At 38.6% G+C, this 19,628-nt stretch overlaps 1 protein-coding gene across 1 annotated transcript in view; it reads left to right on the top strand.

Moving 5' to 3' along the window:
• Positions 1–19,628, top strand: part of sgsm2 (small G protein signaling modulator 2) — a 75,944-nt gene extending 56,316 nt beyond the window's left edge. The window contains exons 6-24 of the mRNA XM_054601555.1: positions 366–514; positions 606–740; positions 3,751–3,875; positions 4,527–4,594; positions 4,688–4,851; positions 5,609–5,741; positions 6,005–6,142; positions 9,709–9,883; positions 11,289–11,353; positions 12,751–12,896; positions 13,503–13,631; positions 14,233–14,415; positions 14,898–15,284; positions 15,623–15,747; positions 16,259–16,341; positions 16,782–16,891; positions 17,052–17,148; positions 18,668–18,835; positions 19,540–19,628. Coding sequence (XP_054457530.1) covers positions 366–514; positions 606–740; positions 3,751–3,875; positions 4,527–4,594; positions 4,688–4,851; positions 5,609–5,741; positions 6,005–6,142; positions 9,709–9,883; positions 11,289–11,353; positions 12,751–12,896; positions 13,503–13,631; positions 14,233–14,415; positions 14,898–15,284; positions 15,623–15,747; positions 16,259–16,341; positions 16,782–16,891; positions 17,052–17,148; positions 18,668–18,835; positions 19,540–19,628 — 2,669 coding nt within the window. The remainder of the gene's footprint in view (positions 1–365; positions 515–605; positions 741–3,750; positions 3,876–4,526; positions 4,595–4,687; positions 4,852–5,608; positions 5,742–6,004; positions 6,143–9,708; positions 9,884–11,288; positions 11,354–12,750; positions 12,897–13,502; positions 13,632–14,232; positions 14,416–14,897; positions 15,285–15,622; positions 15,748–16,258; positions 16,342–16,781; positions 16,892–17,051; positions 17,149–18,667; positions 18,836–19,539) is intronic.

Here is a 19,628-nt window from a genome sequence, read left to right on the forward strand (position 1 = left end):
ATATTTAATCCCATGAAGTGTGTGGGTGGAATATGGTTTCAAAAAAGTATAAAATAGTCCAAAAATTCAAAAATAATCCAGGGCACACTGAATTATTTGTGCACAAGTAAAATGCCTTTATTCTACATGGCAAAATGTATTTAAAATGACCAACATGATGTTTTTAATCAATGTTAAACTCATACATACTTGAAAAAACCCACAATAAGTGCATTTAGATTATGATGTATTGCCATAAGAAGCTGTTTTCAAGAGTCAAATACTGAGGCAGGATTTTCATTATATTATTAAAGACTGATACCTTCAAGAATACTTTCATTTTTTCATATTTTGTAGTGGATCTTTTATGTGTTTTGTGTTCTCAGTGGGACCCTGCGCTCTGGAATACACCAAACTGAAGACGTCGGATCATTTCTGGACCGACCCTTCAGCCAACGAGCTGGTTCAGCGCCATCGTATCCACGGAGCCCACCGGGGCCAGGACACCTCGTCCGGCCGCCGGCCCGCTCTCGGGGTGAGTATTGAAGCCTTCAGTTTATTTACAGCGTGCATTAGTGTCTGGTGCTGTGAGTTCTGAGTACTGAGGAAACCTTTTTCTGTTCCAGATCCGTAAGAGGCAGTCGAGCGGCAGCATGTCAGAGGACCGGTTTGCTGCTTCAGCGAGAGAGTACGTGGAGTCTCTGCACCAGAACTCCAGAACACACCTGCTCTACGGCAAGAACAACGTCCTGGTGCAGCCGGTACGACTTTGTGACCAGCTTTTATAACAGCATCTGTACTTTTTTATGTCTGACTAGAACTTAACTATGAGCTTCAAGTTGGATTTTACCGATAATCCTACAAAACAGACGCGTTTACCTGAATTATCGGTGCTGCAAGAGGTCAGATTTTGATGCAATAGAGTTTAATCTTTGAGCAAGAAGTAAACCCGAGCAGACCAACTGATTTACCTGCTCTGAACACAGTCTTTTAAAGTTCCTCCATCTGGGGCCAAAGCTCCGCCTTTATTTTGAAACTCCTCCTTTGTTGCCCTGGAAATAATGGTGTCATCATTTTATGGTCCCACCCAAGTTTCACTTTTCTAATGGTGACATGGAAAATTCACAATTTCTCATTCTGCCAAGTTTCACGCATGTTTTTCATGACACCAGTATTTCCAGAGTACATTACTTCTAATTCTTTCCAAGTCACACATTGAATCAAACAGGTTATATGTTAAACCACTTCAACAAAAACCACAAATTCACACTAGTTCTGATTTACTGATTTCATAACTGTGTGCTTAACACATTGAATATATTTGATAGTGCTAACTTACTGTGATAAATCAAATTAGGTAGATTTTTTTAAGATTTAGAATATTATGACTTTATTTACATGAATTACAATTTTATTCTGGTATAACTACGACTTTTTTCTCTCAAAATATCACAACTTTATACTGAAAATCTCGGAAAACCCAAATTGCGGGAAATGTTTCGAATGTGCAGAAAGTGTTTAATATTAGCAGAGAAACACATCTGAGCTATAAAAGTCCAGGAGGTTTATAAATCAATAAAATGATTCATGTGTCATTAACGTCAATAGGTGCCACATGCACATTTAAAGAGGTTAAAGAGAAGAAAGCGGACAGAAGAGAGAACATGCTAACGTTTGTTGACTCAGCAAGGTTAACAAAAGTATTAGAAAGTTTTAACACCATAAATTGATGCTTAAAAGATTCACCAGAATGCAGGAAATGAAGTGTTTGACTCTCAAATCTTCCTGGGCGAAGACCCCATGCTAAAATCTTACACAACAGACTTTGACAAATCTTACTTTAATATGAAACTTTTTATATATATTTTTCTCCAGACCTTAAGAAATGTAAAAGAGGAGAATCAATCCAGCCGTGTGCACAGTTCAACTTTATGTGAGAGTTGTTTTATTGATTCTGTTGCTCTGGAATAAAAGCAGAAATCCAACTTAAAACCCACATAAACATTCAGCACAGACAGACAGCAGCATGGTGAACACAAAAAACTACAAATGATGCGTCCATTATAGAGCTGCACACACACACACACACACACACACACACACACACACACACACACACACACACACACACACACACACACACACACACACACACACACACACACACAGCATTTTGTATGTGTGATCTCTGAAATGAAAGCTGTCTGTAATGTGCTCTGAACTGCCAAGTAGCTGCGACATGTTTGGCCCTGAAAACCTATAATGAGCACAACGTTCAGCCTTTTGACTGAGCCGAGCTAACACTCACTGCTGAGAGCTGCTACAGATGAATCCAGTAGTAAACGTACGCTACGCCTGCTAAAGAGGATTCTACTCTCATTCAAATATCGGAACATAAGGACCTCATTCACATAAATAGATCCCCATAACAGTGCACGAGACTGCAGGACCGTCTGCAAACACAAAGACATTTAAACACCCGAAGGAAAGTCGAACATAAAAAAGAACTTCAATAGTTCTGAAGTGGAGGTACTTCTGCAGAATCCGTCATATTTAATATATCTTCAATAATGGATATGAAATAACAGAAAAAAGCTGCCCTGGATGCTGTTTAAGTTAAGTGCTGAAGTAGTAGTCTAGTGCTTATTTATTTTAAAGATATGATGATGCTTTGTAGAATAAAAGTAATGAAAATAATTATTAGAAAAATGTAATATGTGTTAAAAAAAAAAATGCAGTTAAAATCCTTTTTTTAAACAATTGTAGACCTGAAGAAAGATGAAAAAATATATCTTTTTATAAATAAATACTATTTATATTAATTTCACAAACAATTCAGCACTCAAAAGGGTGAAATTCAGAATCTTAGGTTTTAGGAAGAAATCTCTTTAGTTGGTGAATGCGGAACAATGTTTGTGTCTATTTAACAAATAAAATACTTTATTTAACAGTATTTAAAAGCATCTCAGAACTTACTGTGAATGAATATGATAAATATATGCCACTATATTATAGTAGACTACACTCAGAGGACCTGAAGACATATTTCAAATAACCTCGTCTGAGGTTTATTCCCTTGTGTTGCCATGGAGACACCATGGTCCTTGAAATATGATTCTAAAAAGTCTTAATATATGTAGGTGAAGTGCTCTGAAATATCTTTTCATATCTCTTAATTGTATGACAAAGTAAATATTTTTAAATAAAACTTAAACTGAATGTTGTTTTTCGGCCACAAATATTAAAGAAATACTTTTTTTTTAGCTTTTCTTGAAAATATTTAACATGGAGATATTTGTTTATGTTTGGATATTGTACTCTGAGCTACATGTCCAATAATAAAAGTAACCTTAGAAAAATAATAAAGAAAATGAAAATAAAATAACATTTAATAAAAAGCATTTAATAAAAAAAAAAAAAAAAAAATATTAAAGAAATTAGAAATTAAAAATTAAAAATGAATGTAAAAAAATGTAATAAAATGTAATACAATTTAATAAAATTAAAATTAAAATAGAACCCTTTTCTAACCTGCTTATTTTCTTTTTTTTCTGCGAGATATTTATTTATTTCAGAGAATGATATCAAACTTCTCACAGATCTTGGATAAGATGTTGAACTGAGATTTAAAAACAAGGTGTTAAACTGCAAATCTCACAGCATTGTTTTTTTATTTGAGGAAGCCACCTCTGTCTCTGTCTTTGTTCTCCTCCACACCTGAAGCTTCATGTTCTGTCCTCTCTTCTTTCTCCTCCTCCGTCTCCTCTGCAGAAGAAGGACATGGAGGTGTTGCGGGGCTACTTGTCGCTCCACCAGGCCGGGGAAAACCTCACCCTGAAGTGGACGCCCAACCAGCTCATCAACGGCACGCTGGGAGACTGTGACCTGGAGAAAAGGTGGCTAAAACAAACCCAATATACATTTATAGATAATACATGAATGATCTAATGCTTCCTTGTGAAAAAGAACATTTCATGATGCTAGGATGATTCCTCTGAAGCCTCATTTTACACGTGCTTTACCCAAAAGTTAGAAAATATTTTTATTTATTTAATTTAATTTAATATATTTATAAATTATATTATTTTAATTTTATTGTATTATTATTAATATATATATATATATTTATATTATTATAAAAAACATTTTTTAAATTTTATTACATTTTATAAAATCTTATTATCTTAAATATTCTTCATTTTATTAAGTTTTATATATTTATTTTTTTTAATATAGTTTATTTAAAATGTTATATTTCTTGGTAATTTTATTTCATTTAAAAAAATATATATATTATTATTTTCTAAAGGTTATTTGTATTATTGGACATTTAGATTCAAGTACAATATCCAAAAGTAACAAATATCTCCATGTTACATATTTTAAAGAAAAACGGACAGAACAAAAGATAAAAAAATATAATAAATAAAGTTTAGTTTTTCGTAAAGGACATAACTTTTATTTAATTTCAAGTTACAAGAATATTTTTACTGTTTATCTTATTTTAATTTCTTTTAATTCATGATAAGTCTTTCCGTCTCTGTCAGTATCTACTGGGACTACGCACTGACTGTCCCTCTACGCCAGATAGTCTGCATCCACTGTCACCAACGCCGTGAGTATTTACTTACATTACAATTTACAGATTAATAACTTAATAATACAAATCTTTTTTCCTATCTCATCCTTGCATAATGTTTTTTTCCAGCTGATTGTGGTGGAACGCTGGTTCTGGTCAGTCAGGATGGAATCCAGCGGCCTCCTCTCCACTTCCCCCCCGGTGGTCACCTGCTGGCTTTCCTCTCCTGTCTGGAAACGGGCCTTTTACCGCGGGGTCAGCTGGAGCCCCCCCTCTGGTCCCAGAGAGGCAAGGTGAGTCACATTGTTAAGAGTTGTATTCATAAACCAGGCGGCACCTTCAAGCAAGTGTCTTAAAGCTGCATTCTCTCTACTGTCCATCAGGGGGCGACTCCTCTGGTTGTATAGAAGTCTATGAGAAAATGACTCTACTTCTCTCTTGATTTATTCCCTCAGTAAACATTGTAAACATGAGTTTATGGTCTCAATCTCTAGTTTCAAGTCTTCTTCAATACAGCATGATGTTCATTTAGTAAATGATGCTCCATTTAGAGTCAAACAGACCATAAAGCAGGGTATGCTTTAGGGCGGGGCTACACACTGATTGACAGGCCTCTAACAAAGTGATGTGCGATCTGAGAGTTGTCCGTCTTTTCTCTTCGATTTAAAAAATATATATATATATACATTTTGTTTTCAAAAGTTCCTTAAAATGTTTCAAAAGCAAAATAAATTTGTATCGTCTGCAAAAATTACTAATTTTACAATGCAGTACATTGCAAATACCATAAAGTATAAAAAGTTAAGGACCCATAACAGATTCCTGGGGTACTCCACTTCAAGATTTTTTTCCTAGTAGCTTTTCAGCCAACTTGTTATTCTATAATTCTTTAATTTTCTTATTAATTATCTGCAATTTAAAGTATTAATGATCTATAGTAGCCTTTCCAGTGAATAATTAAAACAATTAGAGCTGGGGCTGTGAAATTGCAACATTTGCAAAACAGTGAAACCTTTTGTAACCTTTAATACGTTTGTTTGTGTTTCTCAGGGAAAAGTGTTCCCTAAACTGAAGAAGAGGAGCAGCAATGCCCGACTCCTCGACCAGGACAGGAACGGCGAGGAGGAGACAGCCGCCGACTATGTGTTTCGCATCGTCTACCCCGGATACCGCCAAGACGCCAGTAAGTAACACTTCTACGTTGTCGTGCACGCCGGTACAAAACATCCCCGAGGCGGTAGAAAAGGCTGCACACAACAGTTAACTATTAACTCTCATCTCTGTGATTGCTTTTGCCTTTTTGAATAGAATAAGAACTGTTTATTTGCTTGATGTGTTTGCAAAGTACGGGTGCAAGTTTTGGCGTCTTTACCCACAATGCTCTTCCCAAAGGCCTGCAGGGTGACACTGTTCTAACTGTGTTCTTTGTTGTCCCACTGGTGCAAGCAGTCACCATAAACTACCACCACACCACGGGCAGCCGCGCTCCGTCGCTGGACGACGACGAGGAAGAGGAAGATAGGCTCCATGCTATGATCTCAATGATCTGCTCGCGGAACCTCACAGACCCTAATGTCATGAAAGGTTTTTATCACCTTAACACACCCAACCAAACCAAACCCCCCCGCTCCGATCCTGAGACCTCACCCCCGGCTTCAGACGTCCCTCCCTGCATCCCTCCCATCATCCCCCCTCCTCCCAGGCCCTCCTCTCTCTCCCCCCCCCACCCTCCCAGCTTCGTCTGCCTGTATGTGTGCGTCCTGAGGCTGAGCCCAACAGTGTGGAGTAGGCGGGAGTTGCCTGCGTTCAAGGTTGATCAACACGAAATTGACAAGCAAAGTTTTCTTAAAGTCCCAGTGAAACTGAAGTTGGAGAATCTTTATCATCTGCACTGTGACGTTTGTCATTGTGAAACAGAATATTTGGACCGCGTAAGGTTAAAAGAGGGATTTAAATCAAATCCTTTGCATTCGATTGGACGGTTAAAAGTGGGCGGACTTAGGGTTTAGCACGATACGGAGCTACAGAGGACCGTTGGCTCCTCCCTCACCTGAGAGATGAAAGGGAAAACTGAATGTAATAATAAAAAGAATATGTACCTTTTGTTTCTTAAGCTGCAGCACATTTCTGCTAATGCCAATGCTTAGGACCGTTGTGCCGTGTTTTGGCCCTTATCAGACACCGTAGTTCACATTGTTCTGTGTGTCAAGGTTTTATTAAAGTGAAAGTGTAGCAGATAGCTGTCAGCACATTCTACTGTGTAACTATAGTAAGATTATTATTAATAATAACTTTACAGACAGAGCAAAAGCAAAAGCAAGACAAACTAAAGTCAAATTTAAACCCTGATCCAACAGTACAATAGATGAAACAATAAAAAACATTGATACGATAAGAACAGAATTCCAATAAAAATAGATAAATTAAATAAAAGTAATAATAAAGAAATTAAGAAGTAAAGCAGTAAAAAGATGACAAAAGTCTGTAAAATTGGGAAATTTTGTTTGCAAAGCTGCAGGTTTGAGTGTCAGCTGGAGGAAGACAGGAAGTGGAGAGGAAGTCTGAGGGAATGAGCGACATCGTGATAAAACAGTTACAAAGACTGACAATAAGCAGTCGGATGATTTAGGATTATCTCTAGCGCCGAATAAAATACAATCTCAGACACTGGTAGACGATTCTATAGCATTTACTCAGCACATTTTACAGCTTCTTTTGAGGTCTGAATTTTCTATAAATGACAGCTGGAAGTTAATCGTCGCTGCACATTGTAATCTGGCACAATTACTCGTTGTCACAGATAGAATCAGTTAATGCCACTGTCACCGCTGACATGCACCGTTAATGTCAATCCGTTTGTCTCTTCCTTTTCTTTCCCACCTCTCAGCGACACAGTTTAATCCACTGGCTTTGCAGAAATCTTCTGAAACACACACTGTCAAATCCTCAGCTAGGGCAATGGCCTTTTTCTGGCTGCTTTGCATTCTGGGATTTGCAGTGCCTTAGAGTTACGAGAGGGTATAGCTCAGGCTGCAACCTCCAGTTCTAAGGGTGAAACAGATAAGGAAGTGTCTTAAAGCTGCATTTTCTCTAGTGTCCACCAGGGGGCGACTCCTCTGGTTGTATAGAAGTCTATGAGAAAATGACTCTACTTCTCTCTTGATTTATTCCCTCAGTAAACATTGTAAACATGAGTTTATGGTCTCAATCTCTAGTTTCAAGTCTTCTTCAATACAGCATGATGTTCATTTAGTAAATGATGCTCCATTTAGAGTCAAACAGACCATAAAGCAGGGTATGCTTTAGGGCGGGGCTAACTTATTATTGACAGGTTGCTTTGCGTTCTGGGAGTTTACCATGTTTTAGTTTCTACGATTTCCCCAAAAATATGTACATTTTGTTTTCAAAAGAACATAAATTCCTTAAAATGTTTCCCTGAACAAAATAAATTGGTATTGTCTGCAAAAAAATAACAATGCAATACATTGCAAATACCATTAAAAAAAATTAAGTATAAAAAGGTAAGGACCCGTAACAGATCCCTGGGGTACTCCACTTCAAGTCTTTTTTCCGAGTAGATTTTCAGCCAATTTCCAATCCCATAATTCTACAATTTTCTTACACAGTGATTGACAGGTCTCTACCAGAGACGTATACGGCGTCTCTACGTCACTCCTCCTCAGTCAAAATATGGTCACTTCTGTTCATTGGTTGCGCAAAAAACAACATGGCGACGCCGTAATCCAAGATGGCGATGGCAAAATCGTAGAATTCGGGGCTTCAAAAAAGTCCACAAACCAATGGGTGACGTCACCATGACTACGTCCACTTCCTATAAACAGTCTATGGTTTAGCTCTGGAAGCATGCCTCAAACACTTTTGGGTTTCTGCTGTCGTGGCCAAGGATCGCTTTGATAATTTGCTTTAATTTGTTTATTTGTTTTTTTTGTGCACTTTTTAATTTGACTTTCCTTCTTTTTGTCCTTTCATTTCTCACTTGCAACATGCCTGACAGTTTTTTGCATGGGGAAGATGCACTTATTTCATTGTGTTTTGTTTTTTTAAGAACAACTTTGTGTTTCTACGTATTTGTGATGAAAAAAAAATCCTCCTCTGTTTGTTTTGGTTTCTCTCTTCTTCTCCGACTTTTCTCAGTTGTTCCTCCTCTGTTTGTGCAGTCGTTTGCTGCGATGCTGTTCACTGTAATTCTTCACTAACCTCGCCACCACCCTCCCCCTCCTCCCCCTCACCCCCTTCCCTCCCACACCCCTCTCATTACGGTCCTGTGGGGTTCCGCAGTAGTAGAGACGTGGAGCGTTTGTGCCCAAAAAAACAATAAGTTGATGATCGATCTAGTCCTAAAGTAAAGAGGGGGGAGGTCAAATGTCGGTCTCGCTCCAGCATTTTTTCTGTTTGCTTTTTTTTTTTTCCGGTCTTAATATCATTTTGTTTTTTTGAGGGGGTTTTAATGAACGACCAATAAAAAGCGCAGCTTCATATTTATGACAGGTCATCAGCTCCAACCTGAAGAATTAAGGTGAAGAGCATTATTATTAAATGTTGAATTTTTTTATGTTTTGTTTTTTTTCCTCCCCTTCTGTCTGTTTGTTTTTGTTGTTTATGAGATGATTTCTTGTTCTGGCTTTTTGCATCCTGCATGGCCCCCTCCCCCAAAGCCTCGTCCCTGTCTCCTCCTCTTGTCAGCTCCTTCACTTCCTCTTCCTCTTCTTCTTCTTCTTCTCCTCCTCCTCTCTCCTCTTCCTCCACCTCTGCATGAACTGAACCAGCATGGCTTCCTCCCGCATCCTCCCTCTGACTGTCGCTTCCACGGCAACCGTTTCCTGCTTCCTCAACTCCTCCCCCCTTCCTCCCCCTCTTTTCCACTTTTGGTTTCCTCTCTTCGCTTGTTTTATTTCCAGCTCTCACATGTAACATGACTGTGAAAACTTTCATCCATCTCCTCATCTCTTGATGTCATGAATAACACAATACATGTAAAGATGTATTTATGGTTGAGCTGAGGGGCCTACGTCATAATATGTAAGAGAGTCGTGTATGAAACCAGCAGCGTCCATTTTGTCTCAGAACACAGAGACCCCTATCTCTCTCTCTCTGTCTTCTCACTTTCACTCTCTCTCTCTGGTTTTTAGACCACGGGGAGATGATTGAGATGCAGGGTTTCGGAGGCAGCCCGTCGTCGTGGCAACAGGCCGAAGCAGGCGCTCTCGAACCTCTGTGCCTGTCCTGCTCCACGGCCGGCAGCGAGTTGTCGTTGGACTACCCGGGCGGCTGCACCTGCATCCACAACTCATCAGACATTCACACGTACGTCCTTTAAAAGAAATAACTTTTTCTAACGTTTGCTTTATCCTCTGAACCCCAAGCAGTTTTGGGTGCGTTTTGTTGCACCTGTCCCATTTTTCTCTCTGTGGCCTTGATGTTCACTGCAATATTAAAGTTCTGCACTTCTATGGAAACAAAACAATCATGACAAGAAGTAGAAAGAATAAAAAAAAATGTATTTTGTGCAAAAATGTCCTCTGCTAAATGCACTCACTTCAGTAGAAGTTTTACAGAATTGTTGTCACGTGACTGCTGGTCTCAGGTGAATCAATCATGGCTTCCTAGTTGGGCAGAGGAGCTCAGAATTTTATGTTTTTTACAGAATCAGGTTAAAAAAAACGGTTAATTTGTAGCAAACTTTTAAATGAGACTGTAAAAAAAAAAAAAATGTTTTTGATTAAATATCACAATTTACAGTTTTATTTTGGTTGCTTTTTCTGACAGAAGCATTCGTCACACATGATGTGTTCGGGTACCGTCAGGAAGATGACAATCTGATGTGTAGTTTTGACAATTGTTTAGTGAAAACATGCTTTTTTTATACCTCCGGTGGGTTTTAGGGTTCAGATTGTTAAACTGTCACTACGTCCTGATAGTAGTACATGAGACAGATATCTGTGATCCTCTGACTCATTCTAGTGCTTTTGATGATATTTCTAATAGCAAATCCTTCATATTTGATTGGACTCCCAAAAAAGAAGGCGGGATTAGAGCGTAGCGTGATTCGGAGCTCCACACACTGCTTCCCTGTTGATAAAAGTTCCAGATGTATTGATTGATGAACGTCTATATTTTATTGGTTAACTTTGGTTGGTGTTAGATAACATAAATAAACTTCATATTTAGTTTTACAGAAAGAAACGTTTGATTCAAAAAATATGAAGAAATTGGGGTTTTTGTGTGCATATATTGTTAACTAGCTGACTGGAGATTTGATCTAAAAGGGTTAAAAAGCCAATTTGACATTTCATCTACCATTTGCTGCCATCTTGGCTGCTGCATGGAGACAGAAAATCAAACTTTGGTCAAACAGGGTCGTGGATGTGATGAGGGAGGAGCAGAAACAGCTGTTATTTGTTTAATGTCCCGCCAACACACATTAAAAGTGAAATCCCTGCATGAGAATATTGTAAGTGTTACCACAATATGGCAACAATTGTTGATTTAGTGAAATTGAATTGTAAGGAGTCAGAGATCTTATGTTTGCAGCATCTCGTCCAGCTAGCCATTAGAAAAAAACGCATTAAGGCACTAAAGACTCTTCTTTGTTCTAGCCTCAGCTTTAATCCATGTCGGAGAAATTCTTAATTAAAAGCAAATATATAAAGAATAACCCTTACAAATCAGTGGTTTTATAATTATGGTATGTTTCTTTTCTTTCCATCAGTATTCCTCTAAAGATGCTCTGCCAGAACATGAAGAGGCAGATCGTCTCCAGAGCCTTCTATGGATGTAAGTTCATCATGTCGCCTCTGCAAAGTATTCAAACATTCATTTCATACGTTAATGCTGTTTTCTGAATATTGTGATTGTGACATTAATGAACAGACTCTTAAACTGCTTGCTTACACACAGTGAAGCAACAGTTACTATTTTAATTTGAGTTTAATGAATGAAAATATCATACAAGCCGGTCGAACAATTATACAAAATGATGTATTTATACATTGTAGATATGTAAATACACACACACAAACAACCTTTCTTTATACAACAGCAATTCCCATTGGCTCTGAAATGTTCAGCCTGCAGTAAGCTGTAGCTTCATTGCACTGTGGGCTTCCAGTCGAGAGCACAATTGATTTTAAAATCAATTAAAGTCATTTTGAACATAATGTACAGCTCCATGCAGCAGCCACCACAACGTGATGAGTCAGTAAGTTTACAAACTGTAATGAATAATCCCTCTGAATATGTCAAAGTCTTATTGAAATAAGGTTTCTCAGAGGAGACCTGTGTTTAATTACAGAATCAGTCCGAAGAAGTTATTGTTTTACCAATACATTTGATTTATGAGTTCTTTTAGCTCAATGTAGCAATGCAACAAAGAAATATTAAGTCAAAAGCAGGTTTACAAATATTCCAAATACAAAACAATGCTGTCAGCACATAAATACATATAAACAGCATGGTTTGGTATCAATACTTTTAGGCTAATGTGCAACATAAATAAGTCTAAGAATGCATTACGCCTGTAGATAGTGATTTAAAGATCGTTATAGTTACCAAGTTTACATGAATCTCCTGTCATTGAAGACATTTTAGTGCATGTTGTTCATTGTTTATTCACATGATGATGTTCAGCTGGTGTATTGACCTTTCTTGCTTAATACACAACCTGTGTGAGCAGAAACCTTGTAAATTGATTCTTCATTGATCTTCAATAGTGGGCCTACTGTTAGAAAAGGGTTGATCCACAGAGACCTGTCAATCACGGTGTAGTTTATGGTCTGTTTGACTCTAAATGGAGCATAATTTACTAAATGAACATCATGCTGTATTGAAGAAGACTTGAAACTAGAGATTGAGACAGAAATGGAGGCCGCCTGATTACAACATAGTCGATGTATAATAACATAATGAAGTGCAACACTGTCGCCAATGGGAGGTGTCGTATTCTAAAGAAGTGTCATCAGAAGGAGGAGCTTGCAACAAATGCTCATTTTACACTTTCAAACAATTGAGAAAGACATTTACACTTTGAGGGATAATTAATAACAATTTATGGCTTTTGATAGGTGGCACAATCACCTGGTTTACTTTGCAAAGCATAAAAATGTACACAATAATATTAATAGGAATATTGTGTGTAACAAATAATAATACTATATATATGTCTGTCCCATCAGGGCTGGCCTACTGCCGTCACCTGTCCACCGTGCGGACTCACCTGTCGGCTCTGGTCAACCACAACATCGTCCCTCCAGACCGACCCTGTGAGGCGTCGGGGGGGCTCAGCAAGGAGGTGTGGAGCAAATACCAGAAAGACTGCAAGGTGGGTTTAATACGGCGAGACCCAAAGACTAAGGATCTTCATCTTCCTGCCTCCTTTTTTACCTGCAGGCCAGTGAATTTAAAAAAGCCAGAAATCACCTCAGATGTGCCAAGTCATCTTTGAGTCATCAGTATTGATCTCTCCCCTTTAGATAAATCATGATGTTGAGCTGTGTGGGTGTCCGTGCAAACCTCATTTACTGTAATATTTTATAAAGTGAGATGAGCTGAGCTTCACTTAAATCATTCTGTCCTCCCCTCATATATTAAGAAGTGTATCCTCCTTTACTGTATATTAATAGAATGTCAGGAATCATGTGCTCCTCCTTCACTCTAATGGAGATTTAATGAGTGCAGTATGATACCATCGTAGCTATTAAAGGAGCCGCTGTGATCTTTCATCCACTAATTTACACTCTATTCATATCTGAGCTCTTTATCTTCTGCACTCGTCTGTGTCTTCCCTCCTGAATGGGTCGCAATCACTCTTCTTCTCCTTTCCATTATTGATGCACTTCCTCTTTTCTCTTTGTTCCTTTCAGCGCTAACTTCTTCTTCCTGTCATCCTTCTTCTTCTTCTTGTGGTTTGTTAATCTTGTGTGTGTAGAACTATAAGGAGCTGGAGCTGCTGAGGCTGGTTTATTACGGAGGTGTGCAGCACGACATCAGGAAGGAGGTGTGGCCTTTCCTGCTAGGACACTACAAGTTTGGAATGGGCAAAAAGGACATGAGCCAGGTATAACTACCACATACATACTCTGTTCTTAAATAGGCCCTATTATGCTATTTTCCGGATGCATATTTTTATCTCTAGTTACAGTTACAACATGTTTACATGTGTTAATGCTCATAATCCTCCTTGTTTTTCTCATTATTCTGTCCTGCAGCACCTCTTCTCACCCTCTCTCTGAAACGCTCCTTTGTAGCTCCTCCCTCCAGAAAGCAAAGTCTGTTGTGATTGGTCAACGTTTCACATTTCAAAAAACTCTTCAGCTCTGTCTCTCTCTTTTGTTGTTTGAGAGCCAAACTAGCTTTTTACGACACTTCCGTAACATTATGACCTCATAAAGTTACATTGTGACCTCATAAAGTTACAGAAGTGAAGTAGAGAATTCAATGGAGCCGTTTCAGGAGCTCAGGAGCTTCTGAGGTGGAGGGTAACTCCTTTTAGGCGTGGACTTCAGGTTTTACACTCTACGGACCTTTTACATGTACAAAAATATATATAACACACTAAAGAAGAGGGAAAAAGTGGAAAAGCATAATAGGGCCTCTTTAATGTGTCTCGTAATATGAAAAAAAAAGCATTGTGTGATTTTAAATTTTTCTTTCCGAAGATTGATGCAAAGATCAGCGAGCGCTACCAGCAGGTGATGCGTGAGTGGAAGGCCTGCGAGGTGATCGTCAAGCAGAGGGAGAAGGAGATGCAGTCAGCCATCTTTGCCAAGCTCTCGTCGGGCAGCAGCATCGACAGTCACGTCCTGAGACTCGTCCACAGAGACTCCACGCTCAGCAACGAGGTGAAGAACGGCGACAAAACATGTGACTCCAAAATAAAGAATGTTTGTTACATAGCCAATAACCCATAATGCATCAGTGCAACTTACTTATTATACCTAAAGATGAACGGCATCTGTTTTATACAGTAACATCTAAGGAAATAACTCTGGTGATGTCATCTTGGTTCTCTTGATTTGGGCTCTGAGTGTAGTTTTGTAGAGTTTAAAAAGATGTGGACATGGTGCATTTAAGGGAAGTGCAGGAAATGTAATTCCTACACTTCCAGGAAGTGATTACAGATTCTGTGCATTCTTCTGGTTTAAAAAAAAAGACAAATTTAAGTTATTTAATGGACAACTTCTGATTGGAATAGTATGAGAAAGGAGAAATCAACGCTCATGAATTCCGTGGTGAAATCATAACGATCGATACGATATGATTTGCTGTGTGATCCCACATCCTGCATCCCTGCCCTCACTTCTAAAGCTCCACTCTTCTGCAGGTGTTCATGTCTGTGGACGAGCCGGACGCAGGGAGCCAGGAGACCCCCAGTGGAGAGGACGGCACCCCCACCATGACCACCCTAGTTCCCCCCGCAGCCCCGCCTGCAGAGGAGCGCCCTTTGGTGGAGTTCGACTCCCCCGACTCGGGTCTCCCCTCCTCCAGAAACTACTCAGTGACCTCTGCTCATTCCCAGATCCTGTCCAGCATAGACGACGGTCAGAGCACGGAGGAGGAAGGGGGGGGCGGGGAGGAGGGCCGGACGCCGGGTGTGATGGGGGGCTGCATGGGTCCTCTGACGGAGGACCGGCTCTGCAGTCAGCTGGACAAACTGGTGACCAACGGAGCTGCTGCAGAGGCCGTATCACCGTCACTCTCCTCATATACGGTGTGTTTAGTGTATGAATATATAAACTAGCCGGAAAGGAGTTTTACGTCACTTCTGTAACATTGTGACCTCATAAAGTTACATTGTGACCTCATAAAGTTACAGAAGTGAAGGAAATAATTCAATGGAGCCGTTTCAGGAGCTCAGGAGCTTCTGAGGGGGAGGGTAACTCCTTTTAGGCGTGGACTTCAGGTTTTACACTCTACGGACCTTTTACATGTACAAAAATATATATAACACACTAATAAAGAGGGAAAAAGTGGAAAAGCATAAAAGGGTATCTTTAATTTACATTTTAGTAATCCACTGATGTTGCAAACTATGTCTCCTTTGTGCAGATCGAGCTACTGGACACGGTCGCCCTCAACCTCCACCGGATAGACAAAGATGTGCAGCGCTGCGACCGCAACTATTATTACTTCACCACGGCCAACCTGGAGAAACTACGCAACATCATGTGCAGGTGTGTAGAAGAAGAAGATCCTTCAATTAAAGCTGCTAAAGCTGTAAATATACATATTAGTTATAAACCTGCAGAGTTGACTACCTGACTGCAGCTCCTTTCAGCTCTGTGGAGCCTTTTAGCTTCTTTCAGCTCGTTGTTTTGATTTTACAGCCAACAATTTAACTGTTTTGGTTTATTCTCTCCGTTCTCATCAAGGTGGTGCTAAATTCAACTGCTTTATATTACAATAAGTAGTAGTTTGATCTCAAACAATGTGTTGTATCTTGTGCATAGAGAGTTTTGTATGTGAAAATGAAAAAAACATCATCAAATTAACTTATAACTACAGCTGTCAGGAAAAATAAATTGTCGTAAAATGTGCAATATTTCTGTTTGAAATGTACTTAAAGTAAAAGTTAGAGTTAAAGTATTTAGTAAAAGAAAATGGACACAATCAAATAAAAGTAATTCTCTCATTTGCCGCATTACATCTGGTGAGTTGAATGTGATTTGTTCTTCTTGTCTGCAGCTATGTGTGGGAGCATCTCGAGATCGGCTACGTTCAGGGCATGTGTGACCTCCTCGCTCCGCTCATGGTCATCCTGGATGATGGTGAGGAGAAAGAATCATCATATACTTTATAAATCTGTGATTTTTATTGTAAATGTCACAGATGAAAAATAGACCCAGTAGCTACAACGAAATGAAGCTAAAATGCCAAATTTATTTAAAGTTACTGTGAGGAACTAACACAAAATGAAAGTTCCTTGTAGTAACTTTAAGAATAGAAATAATAGCTTGCATAAAAAATGCAGTAGCGACCATGCAGCGTGTTATGCATGAATCCCTTTCTAATTCATCTTTCTCTGACATCATTCTGTCTGTTTCATAAGGTGGTGTCACCCCCAACTCTGCATAAACAGTGACTGTTATATCATGTGTTTGATATTCAGATATTATTTGTTGCAGAAAAACAAAAACAAATTGTGTACGTGGTAAGAGTTTAAGTGCCGTCCTGCCTACATGAGCCTTCTGTTCTTCCTCTGTGTCAGAGTGTCTGGCCTACAGCTGCTTCACTCAGCTGATGAAGAGGATGACTCAGAACTTCCCAAACGGCGGAGCCATGGACACTCACTTTGCCAACATGAGGTCACTGATCCAGGTGACGGATTACTCTGTGTGTGTGTGTGTGTGTGTGTGTGTGTGTGTGTGTGTGTGTGTGTGTGTGTGTGTGTGTGTGTGTGTGTGTGTGTGTGTGTGTGTGTGTGACCTCGACTGAAACCCATTGACATTTTCTCTCTGTTCTCTCTCTCTGATGTCAGATCCTGGACTCGGAGCTGTTTGAACTCATGCAGCAGAATGGAGATTACACTCACTTCTACTTCTGTTACCGCTGGTTCCTGCTGGACTTCAAGAGAGGTGAACAACACGTCCTTCACTCTTCACTGACCCTGGGGTTTTACAACTCATTGCTTTTGTCTGCTTTAAAGCTGCAATAAGTCATTTTGACCTCCGTGATCACACTCATACGGTTGTGTTTATAGCTGCGAGCACACACAAAGGCTTTATTATCCAGAACACCAGACAACATACAAACAAAATTAACTGTGAAGAATAAAAAAGACAACAAATGTAACCGACAAAACCCCATAAACCAACCTCCTTAATCCTGTGATGGAATTTTTATTAACTGTAAACTCATATCTCATATTCAAAGACTACTTTATTACCTTTGTACAAGCCCTGTAAAAATAGAAGTCAAGTATTAAAAGCTTCATAAAAAAGAACAAAGGTTAAACATCCTGTAAACTATTTGATTTAGCTGCAAAATATTTACTTAAATGTAGATTTTTAGCACTTCCTGTATTAGCGTTCATTGTATAAACATCAGACATGGTTATAGTACTTATGCTACACTGCATTTATGTGGGGAGTATTGTGCTTTTTACTCCACCACATGTATTTGACAGCAGTAGTTACTGGTTACTTTGCAGCTTCAGATTCGTGACACAAAATACAATTAACATATTAATTATGATAGATTTAGCAATCTGGCAGTACATATATTTGTTAAGATTGTATTTGTTAAAATATATGTACCGTCACAAGGTGCAATAAACAATAAAAGGGATTTATTTTCATGAAGAATTATAATCCCATTATTTAATATATATAATTCTGAAATGTGCCTTTCTGCATAGTGAGTACTTTTACTTTTGGCACTTTATTTTGATTCTAATACTTTTTGCACTTTTATACAAGTACAAAAGTGCATGACTTTAACTTGTAACGGAGTATTTCTGCAGTACTGTATTGCTACTTTTACTTCTCCCAACACTGTGCAGGAGTAAAGAAAACTGTCTGCAACGTAAAAGGTGGAAAAACCTACAAACATGAGTAGAATGAATTAAAGAAGCGTCATGACTACCATTCCAGGAAGTGATTTCAGATGAAGGCTACATGCACGATGTACATCCTCGTGAGGTGTTTCATTTAACAGAGGTGTAACCATGGTAACGTGATGTGCCTTAAGGAGGATCGGTACAGGCTTCCTCTCCGATGACGCGTCTCCTCTTCCTCTCAGCGGCACCTTATCTACTGTCATCTTTATGATGAAAGCAGGGGAGCTTTAAAGGGTTAAAAGTCAGGTGTTTTCTGCTACATGTGATTAAAATGATCATCAGTTATTGGACAATATTATTGTTCAATATCCTCTAAAACTCACTTTTATATTTGACAATGAACAGGACCAAAGAAACAGGTTTAGCTTCTTAGAAAGACTCATCAAAGCTAGCTAGGAATGGAAAAACTCGGATTCTGTAAAATATGTTGTCTATGTAAATGTGTGTTTTGTGTGTGTGTGTGTGTGTGTGTGTGTGTGTGTGTGTGTGTGTGTGTGTGTGTGTGTGTGTGTGTGTGTGTGTGTGTGTGTGTGCAGAGCTTCTGTACGAGGACGTGTTTGCGGTGTGGGAGGTGATCTGGGTGGCTTCCAGGATTTCCTCGCGGCACTTTGTTCTCTTCCTGGCCTTGGCGCTGGTCACAGTTTACCGTGAGATCATCATGGACAACAACATGGACTTCACCGACATCATTAAGTTCTTCAATGGTGAGAAACACACACATAATGTCAAATATAATACAAAAGTCATATTATTATAGTATGTCATAATTAAGTTGTAGAAATAAAATGCCATAAAAAAGACAGAGTAAAGTATGTCATAAAAAATAATAAAATATCATAGCATATTACGTCATATCATTTCTTGTTATATTATGACATAAAAAGTCATTAAAGTCATAAAAAGTCATATTATACTTTGATATAAAGTTTCAATTAGTTTGATAAAGTAGATTGATTAACAGTTGAAATAGTTAGCTAAAAATAATGATAAATAGTTTAAATAGTTGGCTAAAAGTAATAAAAAAATTGTAATAATTAGCTTAAATGAATGTCAAATGGTTGAAAAAGTGAGTTAAAAATAATGATTAATAGTGGAAATAATTAGCTAAAGGTATTGATAAATAGTTGAAATAATGAACTAAAATTAGTGATAAATAATTAGCTAAAAATAATGATTAATAGTTAAAATAGTGAGCTAAAAATAACGATGAATTATATTGATTAATAGTTAGCTAAAGGGTTTGATAATTGTATAAACTAGTTAACGACATTTGTTGTCCAACGAGTTGATTTCTGTTCAAACAAACAGGTTTGGTGAGAATCTTGTTTCCTTATTGAAGAAGCGTTTTGTTCATGCAGGTGATGTGAGAAACTAGAATCTCCTCTCTAACAGTGTGTCTGATCCACAGAGATGGCCGAGCGTCACGATGTCCAAAACATCCTGAAGGTAGCACGAGAGCTGGTGCACAAAGTCCAGTCTCTGATGGACAACAAGTGA

This window comes from Anoplopoma fimbria, chromosome 1 (genome assembly GCF_027596085.1).
Source record: "Anoplopoma fimbria isolate UVic2021 breed Golden Eagle Sablefish chromosome 1, Afim_UVic_2022, whole genome shotgun sequence".
Taxonomy (NCBI): Eukaryota; Metazoa; Chordata; class Actinopteri; order Perciformes; family Anoplopomatidae; genus Anoplopoma; species Anoplopoma fimbria.